Genomic DNA, 15,052 nt, shown 5'->3' with positions numbered 1-15,052 from the left:
TATATACAAATGAAAAGACCATCACTCACACATAGATGAATAATTCATGTGTTGCTGAGATTCCGCATCAATTTTGTTTAAACATTCTAACAGTATAAAGCAGCTGCATTTTATGTATACATTTAATTTCAGTTTATTTTTTCATGTACATTGGCCATAGAAATTAGACAACAAATTGTTTATGTAGTACTGTTGTTTTCTGCCAAAAACTCAAAGCAGTGTGTGAAGTCTCTGATTATAAAAGCAATATGTGCTCATTGTAGAAAATTTAGAAACTATGCAAGTATAAAGAAAAAAAAGTAGAAGACTAATAATCATACATGAAAGATACCCCAATGTTGCCATTTTTCTCTATCCCTAGTCATTGTAACTTAAAGATAGATAGATAGATGATAGATAGTCTCATATACTTATAAGAACACTTTCTTTTTCTTAGAATATCTCTATTTCATAGCATCATGTTCTTAATTTGGGGTCACAATAGTTTCATAAATGTCTCTGACTTACTTTTTCATCTATTCCCTGTATATTTATCTTCTTGAGGTCAGTTGGTATGTTGTTTCTCTTGGTCTCGGTGTTTCACATTGAAGGATTTATTCTAATGACTTGTGATACTTGATGATCCATTCACATGTAATAATATGGCAATAGAAAAGTAAATTGTGAGTTTGTATATGCACAGGTTTGTTAATCGACAGATTTCTCTTCAGGGTGAAAGCATTCTGCTTTTTTAAAAAAATATATTTTATTGATTTTTAACAGAGAGGAAAGGAGAGGGATAGAGAGTTAGAAACATCAATGAGAGAGAAATATTGATTCAGCTGCCTCCTGCACACCCCGTACTAGGGATGTGCCCACAACCAAGGTACATGCCCTTGACTGGAATCAAACCTGGAACCCTTCAGTCCGCAGGCCGGCGCTCTATCCATTGATCCAAACCGGTTAGGGCAACATTCTGCTTTTATGCCCAGTTGCCTGGCATTCTATACTGGCCTTGGGAAGGGCTGTCTGTACCGCATTTTGCCTTCTCTGAAACGAGGCAATAGGGCAGTTTTGTTTCCTCTATTAGCCTCTGTGGAGATGCTCATCAACAGCTCTCTCTAATTAGCAGCTTAAAAAAAATCCCTTTATTGTAATTTTGATAAGATTTTTCTTCTAGGCAATGAATTTCAGTTTCAGATGCCATTGTGGCCTAGAATGCTTCTATCATGTCATTTAACAATTAAATGCTGGGCTTTGATACTGACATGTACAGGCTCTATGATTCAGCTTCATTTTGTTACTTGGAAAATGTGGATCAGGGTATTTATTCCCAGTGTTGTCAGTAATAAATGTACTTCTATAGGCAAAACATCTAGTACTGTAACTGGAACTTACAGGAAGCAATCAATAAGCATCCCCCTCCGCCATTCAAAGTACTGGTGATTCATAGATGAAAACATCAACACTCTTCACAGTGTTTACAGTCTAGCACAGTGCCATAGAAGCAAATATACTATAAGGATATAATTTGAATAATTGTTTTATTTGTGATGTGTGTATAGAAACAGAGGAAAATGGAAAAAAGAAGTCACCTAAGTGTTCTTGGGGAAGCCACAAGAACCTCAGAAGATGTAATGCGTAATTCTCCATGTGTATGGAAAACAATTACTCACTTTTCTGGATACATTTTATTTTGTAGGCTTGAATACTATTATCAGGTGGTTCTTTAAGTATCTCTTTAGTGAGACTAAATAATGTCATGGTCTTTGGTTTTTACTAATAGGATTTTAATGAAACAAAATAGCTTTTGTTTTATTAAGCAAGCAAGCAAACAAACAAACAAAAAAACCCCACCTGTGGATTTATCATTATCAGGTATTGTATAATTATCTATGTATACCACATCCTGATTTAGATTCTGTCTCAATCACGATTAGTAATAGCTATTTCTACCAGCTGTGGATTTAAATTCCCAGAGATATAATTTATATAGAAAGATTAAACAGCTATGCCAGCATATAAACAAACATGTTTATTTCTGCATCTAACTTCATGTCTAAATTTAGGTATAACCATAAAGTGTTGTAAAAGTGTAAGTATATTTTTAGAAAACCATTCTGTTTCTTTTTCCTTCATGATTCTCATTGAGCCAAATGGGCACTGACATTGATATGTTATATATTTCTTCTCCATCTTTTCCGAAAGCCAAGTTGCAGTAGCTTATGAGGTTCATGTAATATGAAGGAGTATAAAACCTATATTTGTGATATACATGCCTGCGGATCTAATACATGACTGGAGGTAGACTACCCATTTGATTCTGAACTTTCTAACACATTCAGGAAGGAATCCTGGTAATTTATATACATCTATATAACTACAAAACTTTTTCTTCTTTACTTTTATTGTTGATACTATATGGACGTCCCTATTTCCGCCTGCATTTGCCCACCTCCAACCAGACCCCACACCCTCCATTACCACACTGTTGTCTGTTTCTATGGGTTATGCATATATGTTCTTTGGCTAATCCCTTTACCTTCTTTCATCTTTTTATAAAAGAAATACCTATACTCAAGAGAAGCTCAGCTCTTCATGGTCCTAAAACCAGCAATTACCTCATGGAAAGGATACTGTATTTTAAAATGTGTTACATAGAACTTAAGTATAGGTCCATAAATTCATTTACTAAGCACATGCTCTTTAGAACGTGGTCATTCTTGAACATCTTTTTGTTTCTTTTTTTTTAACACTTATAATCATTTTTATTTTATTTTTTTAATTTAAATTCTTTATTGTTTAAAGTATTACATATGTCTCCTTTTTCCCCCATTGACCTTTCCCTTGAACACCTTTTTCCATCAACTTCCATGGAGATCCAATCCATGACTTTGTGCTTTTGATTTTACCAAATGTATCTTATATTTGTCATCTTTTCCTCTTACCTACCTCTTCCATTCTAATTTAATGTACCATTATCTTTAACTTGGGTTGCTACAAGGGACTCCTAAAAGATTTTTTTTTCAATCTATTCCCAACATCAGATTGGCAAGGATTGTTTAAAATGCAAATTTGGTCATGTTACTCTTCTACTTAAAATATTCCTGTAACTTCACATCCCTATTATGATATAAACTGAACATCTCAGCATGGTCCACATAGCTTTCATGGCAGGCTCCTGGAAAGCACAAAAACTTTTGCTTTCTAAGATTCAGTACCACTGGCCTTTGGTAAGTTCTTAAAACACATAATTCCTTCTTGGATGCCTTCTTTCCACACCTGCTCATTCTAGCGACTCATTTTCAGCCTTTATATCCCACTTAATATAGATAACCTTTTAGATGGTATCACACTCCCTATTATGTGATCTCATACCACTTCACAGCGCACACAGAACTTGTAGTTTTCACATTTATTTTGTGACAACATATTGTTTGTCATGTCCTATAAAATGTAAGATCCAGGAGATCAGCAATAGTGTATTTTTCTAATTAGTGTGTCCCCAAAACTTAAAACAGTTCTTGTAATATTATAAATTTCTATAGATATCAATTGAATTAATGAGTGGTTTTATCTAACAATGAATTTTAGAATATCTAGAAAAATGCTAAACCACTCACAGTTACCTAACATGGACTTTGAGCCTATTATATCCAGAAAAAGACCACAAGGTCAAATATTCTTTGTTCTCAATTAAATTCAAGTCCAAGATCTTTTAATAATATTTAAGAAAATGTGCTTTTGCACAAATTGAGGAGATTAGTGATGACATATCTGGAAAAATCATTTCTGCTCTTGCTAGATGTGAGCTATAATTTTCCCTATAAAGCAATTCTGAGAATATTTCTGTTGATTTGAAAGTCCTGCATTCACACTTTACTCTGCTGCTCCCTAAACTCACCCATTTAACAGTAATTTCACAACTGTTCTAGGGAAATTAAGCCAAAGTTTGACACCCAGAGAATCATTCCCATCTTCATCCCCAAATATGTGTATCCTAAGGGAAGGTGAAAGTTTCATACAAAGAATAATTGTGATATGATGTATAATGCTAAATATGTTAAAAGCCAGAGTAAAAGAAAAGGTAAAATTTCCCCAAGTTTATCAGCCACAGGTGTGGCCAGTCAAGGGAAGGCTGAAATATTCAGCCAGTAAAGAAACAATGAAAATCATTTTTACTAGGAGAGTTCTTTGTTTACATAAACAGTGAAAGCAAAAATAATCAAATGGGGCTAGATCTCCTGTCCCTTGTGCAGCACAACACCAAAACCAAAGGGTCTCCCATTGTAGACATGGTGGCAGGTAGGCCTGGATGAGGGTGAGTGTGTGAGAAGAAGAGTATGTGTGGGTGTGAGAGTGGGAGAGCATCTGTTTGTGGGAGCAGGAGCTTAGGGAGGCAACTGGGGCGCTCCAGGCAGAGGATCTGCCACTGCAGTGTGTTGCTCTGCTGGGCACTTCTCTCCACTTCAATGGAGGCCATTGTGAGGGAGCCACAGGGTCCCCATGACAGGAGACTTTGGAAAACGACCCTGCCCCAGGGCCCCTAGGACACTGACAGGTGCTCAAAACCCCACTGCTGAGATCCAAAGTCCCCATGCACACAGATGAGTCATGGAGACTCAGTTAGTCTGAACTGTGTGCCGTGGAGGATTGGCTGGCTGAGGCAACCTCCTCAGGGCCTGCCCCGCCATACTGGTGAACTGGGCACCCAGCTCATCCCAGTCCCAACAGTGGAGTGCCCAGTGGAGCTAGCAAACAATCAGCCCCACATCCTCCAAAGGGGAGAGCTAGGATGCCCCACATCATCAGCATCCAGTGCTCAGTCTGACACAACCCTTCTGTGAGCAGAGCCACAAGCCTGCCCTGCCATAGAGGCAGAAAAAGCATTCAACAAAATCTAATACCCATTTTTGATAAAAACTCTCAGCAAAGCGGGAATAGAGGGATCATACCTCAACATAATAAAGGAAATATATGAGAAACCTATAGCATCATACTCAATGGGCAAAATCGAAAACCACTTCCTCTAAGAATAGGAACAAGACAGGGATGTCTGCTTTCACCATTCTTGTTAAACACTAGAGGCCTGGTGCACGAATTTGTGCATGGGTGGTGGCCGATTCGGGGGGGTAGGGGCTGCAGATGTTGGCCAGCGAGCTGCGGGGAGGGGCCATGGGAGGTTCTGATGGGGGCAATCAGGACTGGCCACTGGGGGGAGGGGTCACGGAGGTTGGCCGGCTAGGAGGAGGGGCTGTGGGAGGTTGGCCAGCCAGGGGGGAGGAGCCATAGGAGGACCCAATTGAGGTGATCGGGGCTGGCCAGCCGGATGGGGGGAGGGGTGCGGGAGGTTGGCCGGCTAGGGGGAGGGCCTATGGCGATCAGGGCCAGCCAGCCTGGGGAAGAGGCCATGGGAGGTTAGCTGGCTGGATGGGGGGGAATGGGTGGCAGGAGGTTGGCTATGGGAGCGCACTGACCACCAGGGGGAAGCTCCTGCATTGAGCATCTACCCCCTGGTGGTCAGTGCCCATCATAGTGACTGGTCAACCGATGCTTCCAGTTGATTGGTCATAACAGTCGCTTAGGCTTTATATATATAGACTAGAGGCCCGATGCACGAAATTCGTGCAAGGGGCTCAGCCCTCGCAGCCCCATCTGGCCCTCACAGCCCTGGCTACCTTGGCTGGCCCTCACAGCCTCAGCTGGCCCTCGCAGCCCCTCACAGCCTCTGCCATCCCTTGGAGCCCCTTGTAGCCTCGGCCGGCCCTTGGAGCCCCTTGCAGCCTTGGCCGGCCCTTGCAGACCTGGCTTGGTCTGGAAGATCATCCATACGGTCATTCTGCTGTTCAGTCTAATTAGCATATTAGCTCTTTATTATATAGGATAGTACTTATTGGAAGTCCTAGCCACAGTGATCAGACAAAAAGAAGAAATACAAGGAATCCAAATTGAAAAGGAGGAAGTAAAATTATCATTATTTACGATGACATGATATTCTACATAGAAAACCCTAAAGACTCCACCAAAAAACTACTATATTTAATAAAGGAATTTGGCAACATAGCAGGATACAAGATTAACACCCAGAAATTGATGGCATTTTTATACACCAACTAGAGGCCCGATGCATGAAATTTGTGCAAGAGTAGGCCTTTCTTCCTCTGGCTACTGGCACCGGCTTCCCTCCAGCACCCGGGACCCAGGCTTCCCTCTGGTCGCAGGCAGGCACCTGGGACCTGGGCTTCCCTCACAGCCCCGGCTTCATCCAGAAGGTTGTCCAGAAGGATGTATATTACGCTTTTATTATTATATATAATGAACTCTCAGAAATAGAAACTAGAAAAGCAATCCCATTTACCATCATAACAAAAAAATTAAGATACTTAGGAATAAATGTAACAAAAGAGGTAAAAGACCAGTACTTGGAAAATTATAGAACGTTGAAAAAAGAGATAGATGAGGATATAAACAAGTGGAAGGATATAATGCATTCATGGATTGGTAGAATTAATGTCATCAAAATGTCCATACTACCAAAAGCAATCTATAGATTCTACACAATTCCTATTAAAATATCAATGGCATATTTCACAGATCTACAACTAATACTCTCAAAATTTATATGGAATCAAAACAAACACCCCTACCCCCCGAATAGCTGCATCAGTCTTGAGAAAGAAAAAAGTTGGAGCAATCACAATACAGGATATTAAGCTATACTACAAGGCCACTGTAATCAAAACATCCTGGTACTGGCATAAGATCAGGCATAGAGATGAATAGAACAGAATAGAGAGCCCATGAATGGAAACAAGCCATTACACTAAATCTTTGATAAAGGAGGCAAGAGCATACTTTAATAAAGACAATCTCTTCAGTAAATGGTGTTGCACATGTTAAAAAACGAAACTAGACCATCAACTTTCACCATATACCATAATCAACTAAAATGGATAAAATATTTAAATATAAGTTGTGAAACCATAAAAATTATTGAAGAAGGCATAGGCAGCAAAATATCAGACATCTAATGTAGCAAAAATTTAATTGATACAATGCCTAGTGCAAGAGTAACAAAGGAAAAAATAAATGGGACTACATCAAGTAAAAAGCTTCTGCACAGCAAAAGAAAACAGCATCAACATGAAAAGAGAATCCACTGTATGGGAGAACATATTTTCCAATGATACATCTGATAAGGGGTTAATATAAAAAATATATAAAGTACTCATATTAATCAACAAAAGGAAGACAACCCAATAAAAAAATGGACAGAGGACCTAAATGGACATTCTCCAAAGCAGACATACAAATGGCCAATGTCACTAATCATGAGAGATATGCAAATTAAATGCTCAGTGTCACTAATCATGAGAGAGATGCAAATTAAAATGAAATGACAATTAGGTATCACCTTCCACCTGTCAGAATGGCTGCCATCAATAAATCTACAAACAGGTGCTGGCAAGGATGTGGAGAAAGAACCCTCATACACTGTTGTTGGGAATGCAGACTGATACAACCACTATGGAAAACAGTTTGGAGTTTCCTCAGAAAATTAAAAATGGAGCTGCCATTTGACCTAGTGATCTCACTTCTAGGAATATATCCTAAGAGACCTGAAATACCAATCAGAAAGAATATATGCACTCTATGTTCATAGCAGCACAATTTACAATAGCTAAGATCTGGAAACAGCCCAAGTGTCCATCAGTAGATGAGTAGATAAAAAAGCTGTGGTATATCTACACCATGGAATACTATGCAGCGATAAAAAAGAGATATTTTACCCTTTGAGACAGCATGGAGGGACCTGTAGAGTATTATGCTAAGTGAAATAAGCCAGACAGAGAAAGACAAGTATCACATGATCTCACTCATATGTGGAATCTAATGAACAAATATAAACTAATGAACAAAAATAAATCCAGAGACATGAAGCATGGAACAGACTGTAAATCTCAGAGGGAAGGTGGGGGTGGGTGGGTGGAAAGAGATCAACCAAAGACATTGTATGCATATATATATATATGCATAACCCATGGACACAGACAATAGTGTGGTGAAGGCCTGGGGTGGGAGGCGGGGGCGCGCTAGATGGGGTCAGTGGGGGAGAGGGGAATAGACATATGTAATAATTTCAACAATAAAGATTTTTTAAAAAAAGAAATATTATTCCACCTTAAAAAGGAAGGGAATCCTGCCACAGGCTAGAACATGAATGAAACTTGAGGACATTATGCTATATGAAATAAGCCAGTCACAAAAACAAAATACTGCATGATTTTGCTAAAAGAGGTATTTAAAGCACTCAGATTCATAGAAACAGAAAGTACAATTATGGTTGCCAGGGGAAGGGTAGGATGGGGGAGGAAATGGGAGTTATTTCTTAATAGGTATAGAGTTTTAGTCTTGTAAGATGATGAAGTTCTAGGCATGTCATACAACAATGTGCATATAGATAATAGTATTGTAGTGAACAATTAAAAATTATTATGGTGATAATTTTTCTGTTATATATTATTGTTGTTTTCTTTTTATGATATATATTTTTACTGTAATCTATATATATAAAAGCGTAAGTGACCATTACAACAGAATAACCGGAATGACCGGAATGAGCAGTTGCTATGATGCACATTGACCACCAGGGAAGACGCTTAACAAATATAAACTCATGAACAAAAATAGATCCAGTTTAATGCAGGAGCTGGCCCCAGCCTGCAGGCCCTGATTGCTGATAGGGCCTGCTAGCCAACTTCCCAGGTCCCTCCCCACATCCCTCTCCTGAGCCAGCAGGCCCTGATCAGCCTGCCCTTCACCGGCCTCAATTGGGACCTGCTGGCCAACCTCCCAGTCCCTCCCCCCAGCTGGCAGGTCTCTATCACCAATCAGTCCCGGCCCCCAGGCTGGGACAGCGAACCAGGGGTGGGTGGTGGTGGATGCGGGTGGCAAAGGAAGGAAGAGGGGCGGGGGATGTGGGTAGGCGGGGAACCGCGTGGTGGCTGTGCGTGGGCAGCGAGGGAAGGAGGAAGCAGGGAGGCAGGGAACCACATGGTGGTGGCGCGCGGGCAGCAAGGGAAGGATGAGGTGGCGAGGTGGGGAGGCGGGGAACCTGATGGCCCTGATTGCTGGCCAGGCCTAGGAACCCCACCCATGCATGAATTTCGTGCACTGGACCTCTAGTAAAAAAATTTAAAAAATAATAATACAAAAAACAAAGGGTCCAGATGACAGCATCATGCACCAGTAAAACACCCTGTGCTGACAGTCAGTTTCTTGCTGCAACTAAGTACTTTTATAGCCTGTAACTCTACCCTGAAGGGGCTAGGTAGCAAGCCTCAGACCTCAGGAGAGATTGGGAGGCAAGTGAACAGCATTTCATGAGTTTCTATGCTCTTACGTTATGAGAAGATCATAGAACTTTCTGCCAAGACACAACATGTGGCCTTTGTGTTATCATGCAGGGTTGTCAGGATGCCATGGCTCAGTCAATACCCTACAGGGTATAGGAAGTGAAATCTCCAAGGCTACAGACTCTAACTCTTTACTAGGTTTTAGATTAGGAAGTTGAAGATTAAGGGGAATGGACATGTTTTCTTTGCTTTTTTAATTACATATATCTTACAAATAAAAGCCATGCTACTTATATATCATTAGTTTCTTTTGAGATTTTAATTTTATTTTCAACCACAGTTTTAATTATTTTTTTTAATTCTTAGTCTTTCTCATTTTTCTCTCCATGTGACTAAAAACCAATGACATGACTAAATTTTTGCTTAAACAGTAGCACAGAATGTACTATGAAATTCACCCAAAAATGTATATTTTTCTTTGGCTAGCTGTTAGAAAATTTAATATTTGGTAGATTTTACTTATATTTTGAAGTTAACTTTAGATTTGACAGACTGGATCAAGATGTTTTCTTTTTTAATTTATTTATTTTCCAATTGCAGTTGACATACAATGTTATGTTAGTTTCAGGAAGACAAGATAGTGGTTAGACATTTATATAACTTGCAAAGTGATCACCCAATAAGTCTAGTACTCATCTTAAATCATACATAGTTATTACAATATTATTGACTTTATTCTCTATGCTGTACTTTACATACCCATGACTGTTTTTGTAACTGGCAATTTGTACTTAATCCCTTTCACCTTTTTTACCCAGTCCTCCAATCCCCCTCCTATCTGGTGACTATCAGTTTGTTCTTTGTATCTATGAGTTTGTTCCTATTTTTTTTGTTTGTTTGTTTTTCAGATTCCACATATAAGTGAAATTGTATGGCATTTAGCTTTCTCTGAAAAACTTACTTCACTTAGCATAATATCTCCCACATCCATCCATGTTGTCTCAAATGGCAAGATTTCATTCTTTTTTATGGCTTAGTAATATTCCATTGGGTATGTGTGTGTGTGTGTGTGTGTGTGTGTGTGTGTGTGTGTGTGTGTGTACCAACTCCTTTTTAGCTATTCAACTATCTATGGACACTTAGATTGATTTTATATATTGGCTATAGTTAATGCTGCAATGAACATGGGGGGGCATATATCTTTTTAAATTAGTGTTTTGTATTTCTTCAGTTAAATAACCAGAAGTGGAATTTCTGGGTCATTTGGTAGCTCTATTTTTAATTTTTTGAGGAACCTACATAATGTTTTCCATAGTGGCTAAACCAATTTGCAATCCTAGCAATAGTGGATGAGTGTTCCCTTTTCTTTAAATCCTCACTAATGCTTTTATTTGTTGATTTATTGATGATACCCATTCTGAAAAGTATGAGGTGATATCTCACTGTGGTTTTAATTTGCATTTCCCTGATGCTTAGTTATGTTGAGTATCTTTTCATGTCTGTTGATAAGGGATTTATATAAAATCTAGGGGCCCAGTGCACGAATTCATGCACCTTGAAAGGAACTGTGGGCTGTGAGGACGTGGTGGGCACTGGGGCAGGTCTCGGACCATCCTTCATGCCCCCACTTGGCCCCTCCTGCCATGGCCTCCATTCCCCTGTCTGCCAGAAGCCCTGCTTCTGCCTCCACACTCCCACATGCTGACAGCACCAACCCCGTTTGCAACTGCTGATGGCGCGGAGCAATTGGGGCCAGCACCAGCAGCATGCAAGCAGGTTCAGCACCGTCAGCGAGTGCTAGTGGTAACTGCTGCCCCGATTGCCCCTCAGGAGCAGGGAGAGGTGGGGAAGCCCTCAGGGGTGATAGGGGCCAGCAGCCACTGCTCGCACCCACTGAAGGTGCTGAGCGATTGGGAGTGGTGCCAAGCGCCGGCAGCGGGTGCGAGCAGTGGCTCCAGCTGCAGGTATGAGTTGGGTTGGCACTGGCAATGGGTGCGAGTGGCCGCTCCGGTGCTGGCAGTGGGTACGAGCGGTGGCTGCCAGCTTCGATCACCCCTCAGGAGCTGGGGAAGATGGAGAAGCCCTGAGGGGTGATTGGGGATGGAAGCCATCGCTTGCACCCACTGATGGCACCGAGCGATCAGGGCTGGTTTTAGGTGTAGGCAGCGGGTGTGAGTGGTGGTTCTGGCACCGGCACCAGGCGCAAGCGGGGCTGGTGCTGGCAGCAGGTGCAAGTGCTGTGTGGGACCACAGCATGTGGGAGCAGAGAATTTTCAGTAACCACCAGAGGCTTGTCCTGATGACAGTGACTGGCGCCCCTCCTTGGTCTGGCGCCCCTGCTCACCTGCTCCACCATCCTGCCATGGCCGATGCCTGCCATGTTCTGTGCTCTACCGCCTGCTGCTGATGCCCGCCATGTTCCGCACATTCCCCCTGGTGGTCAGCGCATGTCATAGCGACAAGTTGTTCGGTTGTTTGGTTGTCCTGCTGTTTTTTCTATTTTCATATTAGCCTTTTATTATATAGGATATATAAGGAACTCATACAACTCAACACCAAAAAGAGCAAATAATCTGATGAAAAATATGTGCAGAGGACCTGAATAGACACTTCTCCAAAGAGGACACAAGGATGGATCAAGATGTTTTAACTGATAACAATAACTAGATTATAGACTTCCTGAGATCTGCAACAGTCTTGAATTTTATTCTATAAATGATTATATTGCATTGCAGAGGTTGTTAGTTGTCTTTTTTCAATAAAATATTTTTCTTTTATCTTTTATTAAATAGAGACACAATCGATATTACTGTGGAATTCAGCAGTCGCTTCCTCCATCCTGCCAAAGCTTCACTGATACTAATTTCAGCACCTGATATGGTAGTGGGAGGCACTACAATGATTTTTGCTCTTAAGGGTGAAGTCCGCAAATTTAATTCCACGGTAAGTAAATTTTACCTATTTTGTATGTCTTTGCTTCTCTTCTCATGCCATTGGGCATCCCAAGCATAGCTCTTTTTCCTGGGCCTGTGTCTGCTTTTATTTGAATTAAGGGTTGGTGGTTTACACAGCAAAGAACATTCTTTAATTTCTCTTGAGTGTCCTGTGTATCAAAGGCATTATAAAGATAATGCTAAGGCTGGGATTTATTGAGAAGTGATGATGTTCCAGAGGGAGAAGGATTTTTAAGTTTTCTGTAACATAAATGTGACATTGCTATGATTGACTTTTTATAGTCAGTATTCTGGTTAAATATTATGTCCTACCATGGACATATGGTAAAGAAGAAGTAAATTTGTTATTGTGCCATATTTCCATATGGAGTATAGAGAATTTTAGGTGTGCAGTGGCATGAGTAGGAAGTAAGTAGAAGGACTCCAATGATGGTCAGTTTTGTAAGGAGAGCATTAAGATGTTCACATGGACAGACTGGCTTATTAGATAATGACACCTAGAGTAGGAAGCAGGCATTTGATTGTCACTGAGATATGTATTATGATCATCTGATTTTCTCCTGAATAATGAACTCTTAACACTTCCCAGTCCTTTCACACCAATTTTCTGAAACAAAACGTTGCTATGCCACATGTATCTAAGAGACATGGATGGTTTTAGCCTGTCATTAACATGGCTACAGGGCAGAAATGCTGACACTTGAAACTCATGTGGTCTCGGTTTACTGCTCCATCTGAATACTCATGGTCTTAGTTACCAGGAGGTAGAGCGGGTAATAATGGAGAAATAAAAGAAGGTAAGAACACTATCAGTATGAAAATGTAGAATTCCTAGAATCTTTTCCTCTATGGAAAGCCATTGGGTAATTTGCATTATAAATTTTATGTTTGTACGTTTATTATGTTAAAAATATGTCAGTATAAGCCACCATCTTATAAACACAGGCATATCACACTCACACACATACACAGATAGGTATTCATATACTCACACACCTGTGTGCATACACACACACATGCCTCTTCTTTATGTCATGTTATTAGGTATGTATAATTAATTAATTTTAAAATTAATATAATTAATTTGAAAATGCTCAGTCATTAATAAAAATATTTTAAGGAAATACATTTGGGAGATAATATTATGACAGTTCAGTTGTAGCAAAAGTACTATTGATCAGGAATGAGGTAAAATATGAAATATGTTTTTATTTCTTCCCACTCAAATTTTTTTTCAGTGCAATGTTTCTGGGACAAAGGGACTTATATGAATTAATATCATTGTTATATTTGAATGAAAAGGTTTTTAGATGCTTTAAGCTTTTATTTTATGATTCAGGTTATCTTTTTTTGTTCTTACCATTTAGTATGTCTTTATTTATTTATTTATTTTTTACTTTAGAAAATGATAAATTGCAAAAGCCCATGTTATACATGGAAAAAAATCACTGTGGACATTCAAAATCCTTTCCCTACTGCTGGTGACTTCATGTAAGTTATTGTTTTAATGTAATTTTATTATAGTTAACTATATCTAATCTTAATGGAAATAAATAATTTTCTTCAACATGAACAATTTTCAGAATTTTTTTTGTATTTACTTTGCTATAAATTTGTAAGCATTATCAGATAAAATAGAACAACTAATAAAGTAAACCAATTTTCCTTGAAATGCTATTTGATCTATACAAAACTAAGACTGGTAATATCAAATTTATTAATTTTGTGTATATTTTTTGAAATCTTTCAATTTTAAAAATTTTATAGTTAACATATTTTATTTCTAAATTTATTGCATCTGTTAATTTCCAAAAGAGAAATATCTATTCAAGCAAAAAATTCATTTTTACTTAAAGCATCATTATTGATTAAAACTATACATTATGTATATATTTGTGCATCTAGAGATTTAACAATGGCAACAATATATACTTGAGATTAAAATATAATAAAATGCTTAATTACTGTTTAAGTTCACAATAGAAAAGTATCTTGCCATATATTTACATGCTGTGGGAGAAGATGGAGAATGATACCTTATGTACTGCTTAAATTACTAACTCTCTTTCCATCAGCTTTAGAAAACAGATCCTCATAACAATACTGGTGTTGAGACCATAAGTTGTATGCATGCTTGATAATTTGTATGTATGTATGTAAAAGTTGTATATATGTTTGATAATTTTCAGTATTTAAAATCACTGCATGTCTAGGCTTTTGGAAGTATCTTCTTAACAATATCATTTATTGTTGAGAAAACAAAAATTCTTTTGTTGAAGTTATTGGTGAATGTATGGTTCCCAAGTTCCCTGAGGGAGAATTATATTTGCTATAATTTTATTAAATGTTATATTGCAATATAAGGCACAAAAAATGTCAGAAATGTATCATTAATCCAGTATTAATATTTGTTCCTAAATGAACCAAATGGCTGACTGCAGTTATTTAGAGGAAATCAGGATCAAACATATTAAACATTGCATTCTAGTGGTAGACTTGAAAGAAAATCTCAAAGTTTCAGGAATTGGTAGAATATTATACTTGTCTGTTTCTAAAAAATCATAATATTTTATTTTTACTTTATAGTTTATCTCAAATCACATTAAAATTGTTACTTGTGTAGGGCGCATGGTTTGGTAGAGGAGAAGATTATTAATTGGGGTAATTGACTACTTCCCCTTTGTATAAATGTGGCCCTTAAACTTAGGCAAAAATTGAAAACTCAATATTTAAAAACCAATCATAACATTTGAAAAATCGATA

General features: G+C 38.8%; 1 protein-coding gene across 1 annotated transcript in view; it reads left to right on the top strand.

Moving 5' to 3' along the window:
* CFAP47 (cilia and flagella associated protein 47) overlaps window positions 1-15,052 on the top strand; it is a 467,420-nt gene that overhangs the window by 246,736 nt on the left and 205,632 nt on the right. The window contains 2 exon segments of the mRNA XM_059678706.1: window positions 12,128-12,278; window positions 13,692-13,780. Coding sequence (XP_059534689.1) covers window positions 12,128-12,278; window positions 13,692-13,780 — 240 coding nt within the window.

Source organism: Myotis daubentonii, chromosome X, assembly GCF_963259705.1.
Source record: "Myotis daubentonii chromosome X, mMyoDau2.1, whole genome shotgun sequence".
Lineage (NCBI taxonomy): Eukaryota > Metazoa > Chordata > Mammalia > Chiroptera > Vespertilionidae > Myotis > Myotis daubentonii.
This window is presented reverse-complemented; position numbering and strand designations above follow the sequence as displayed.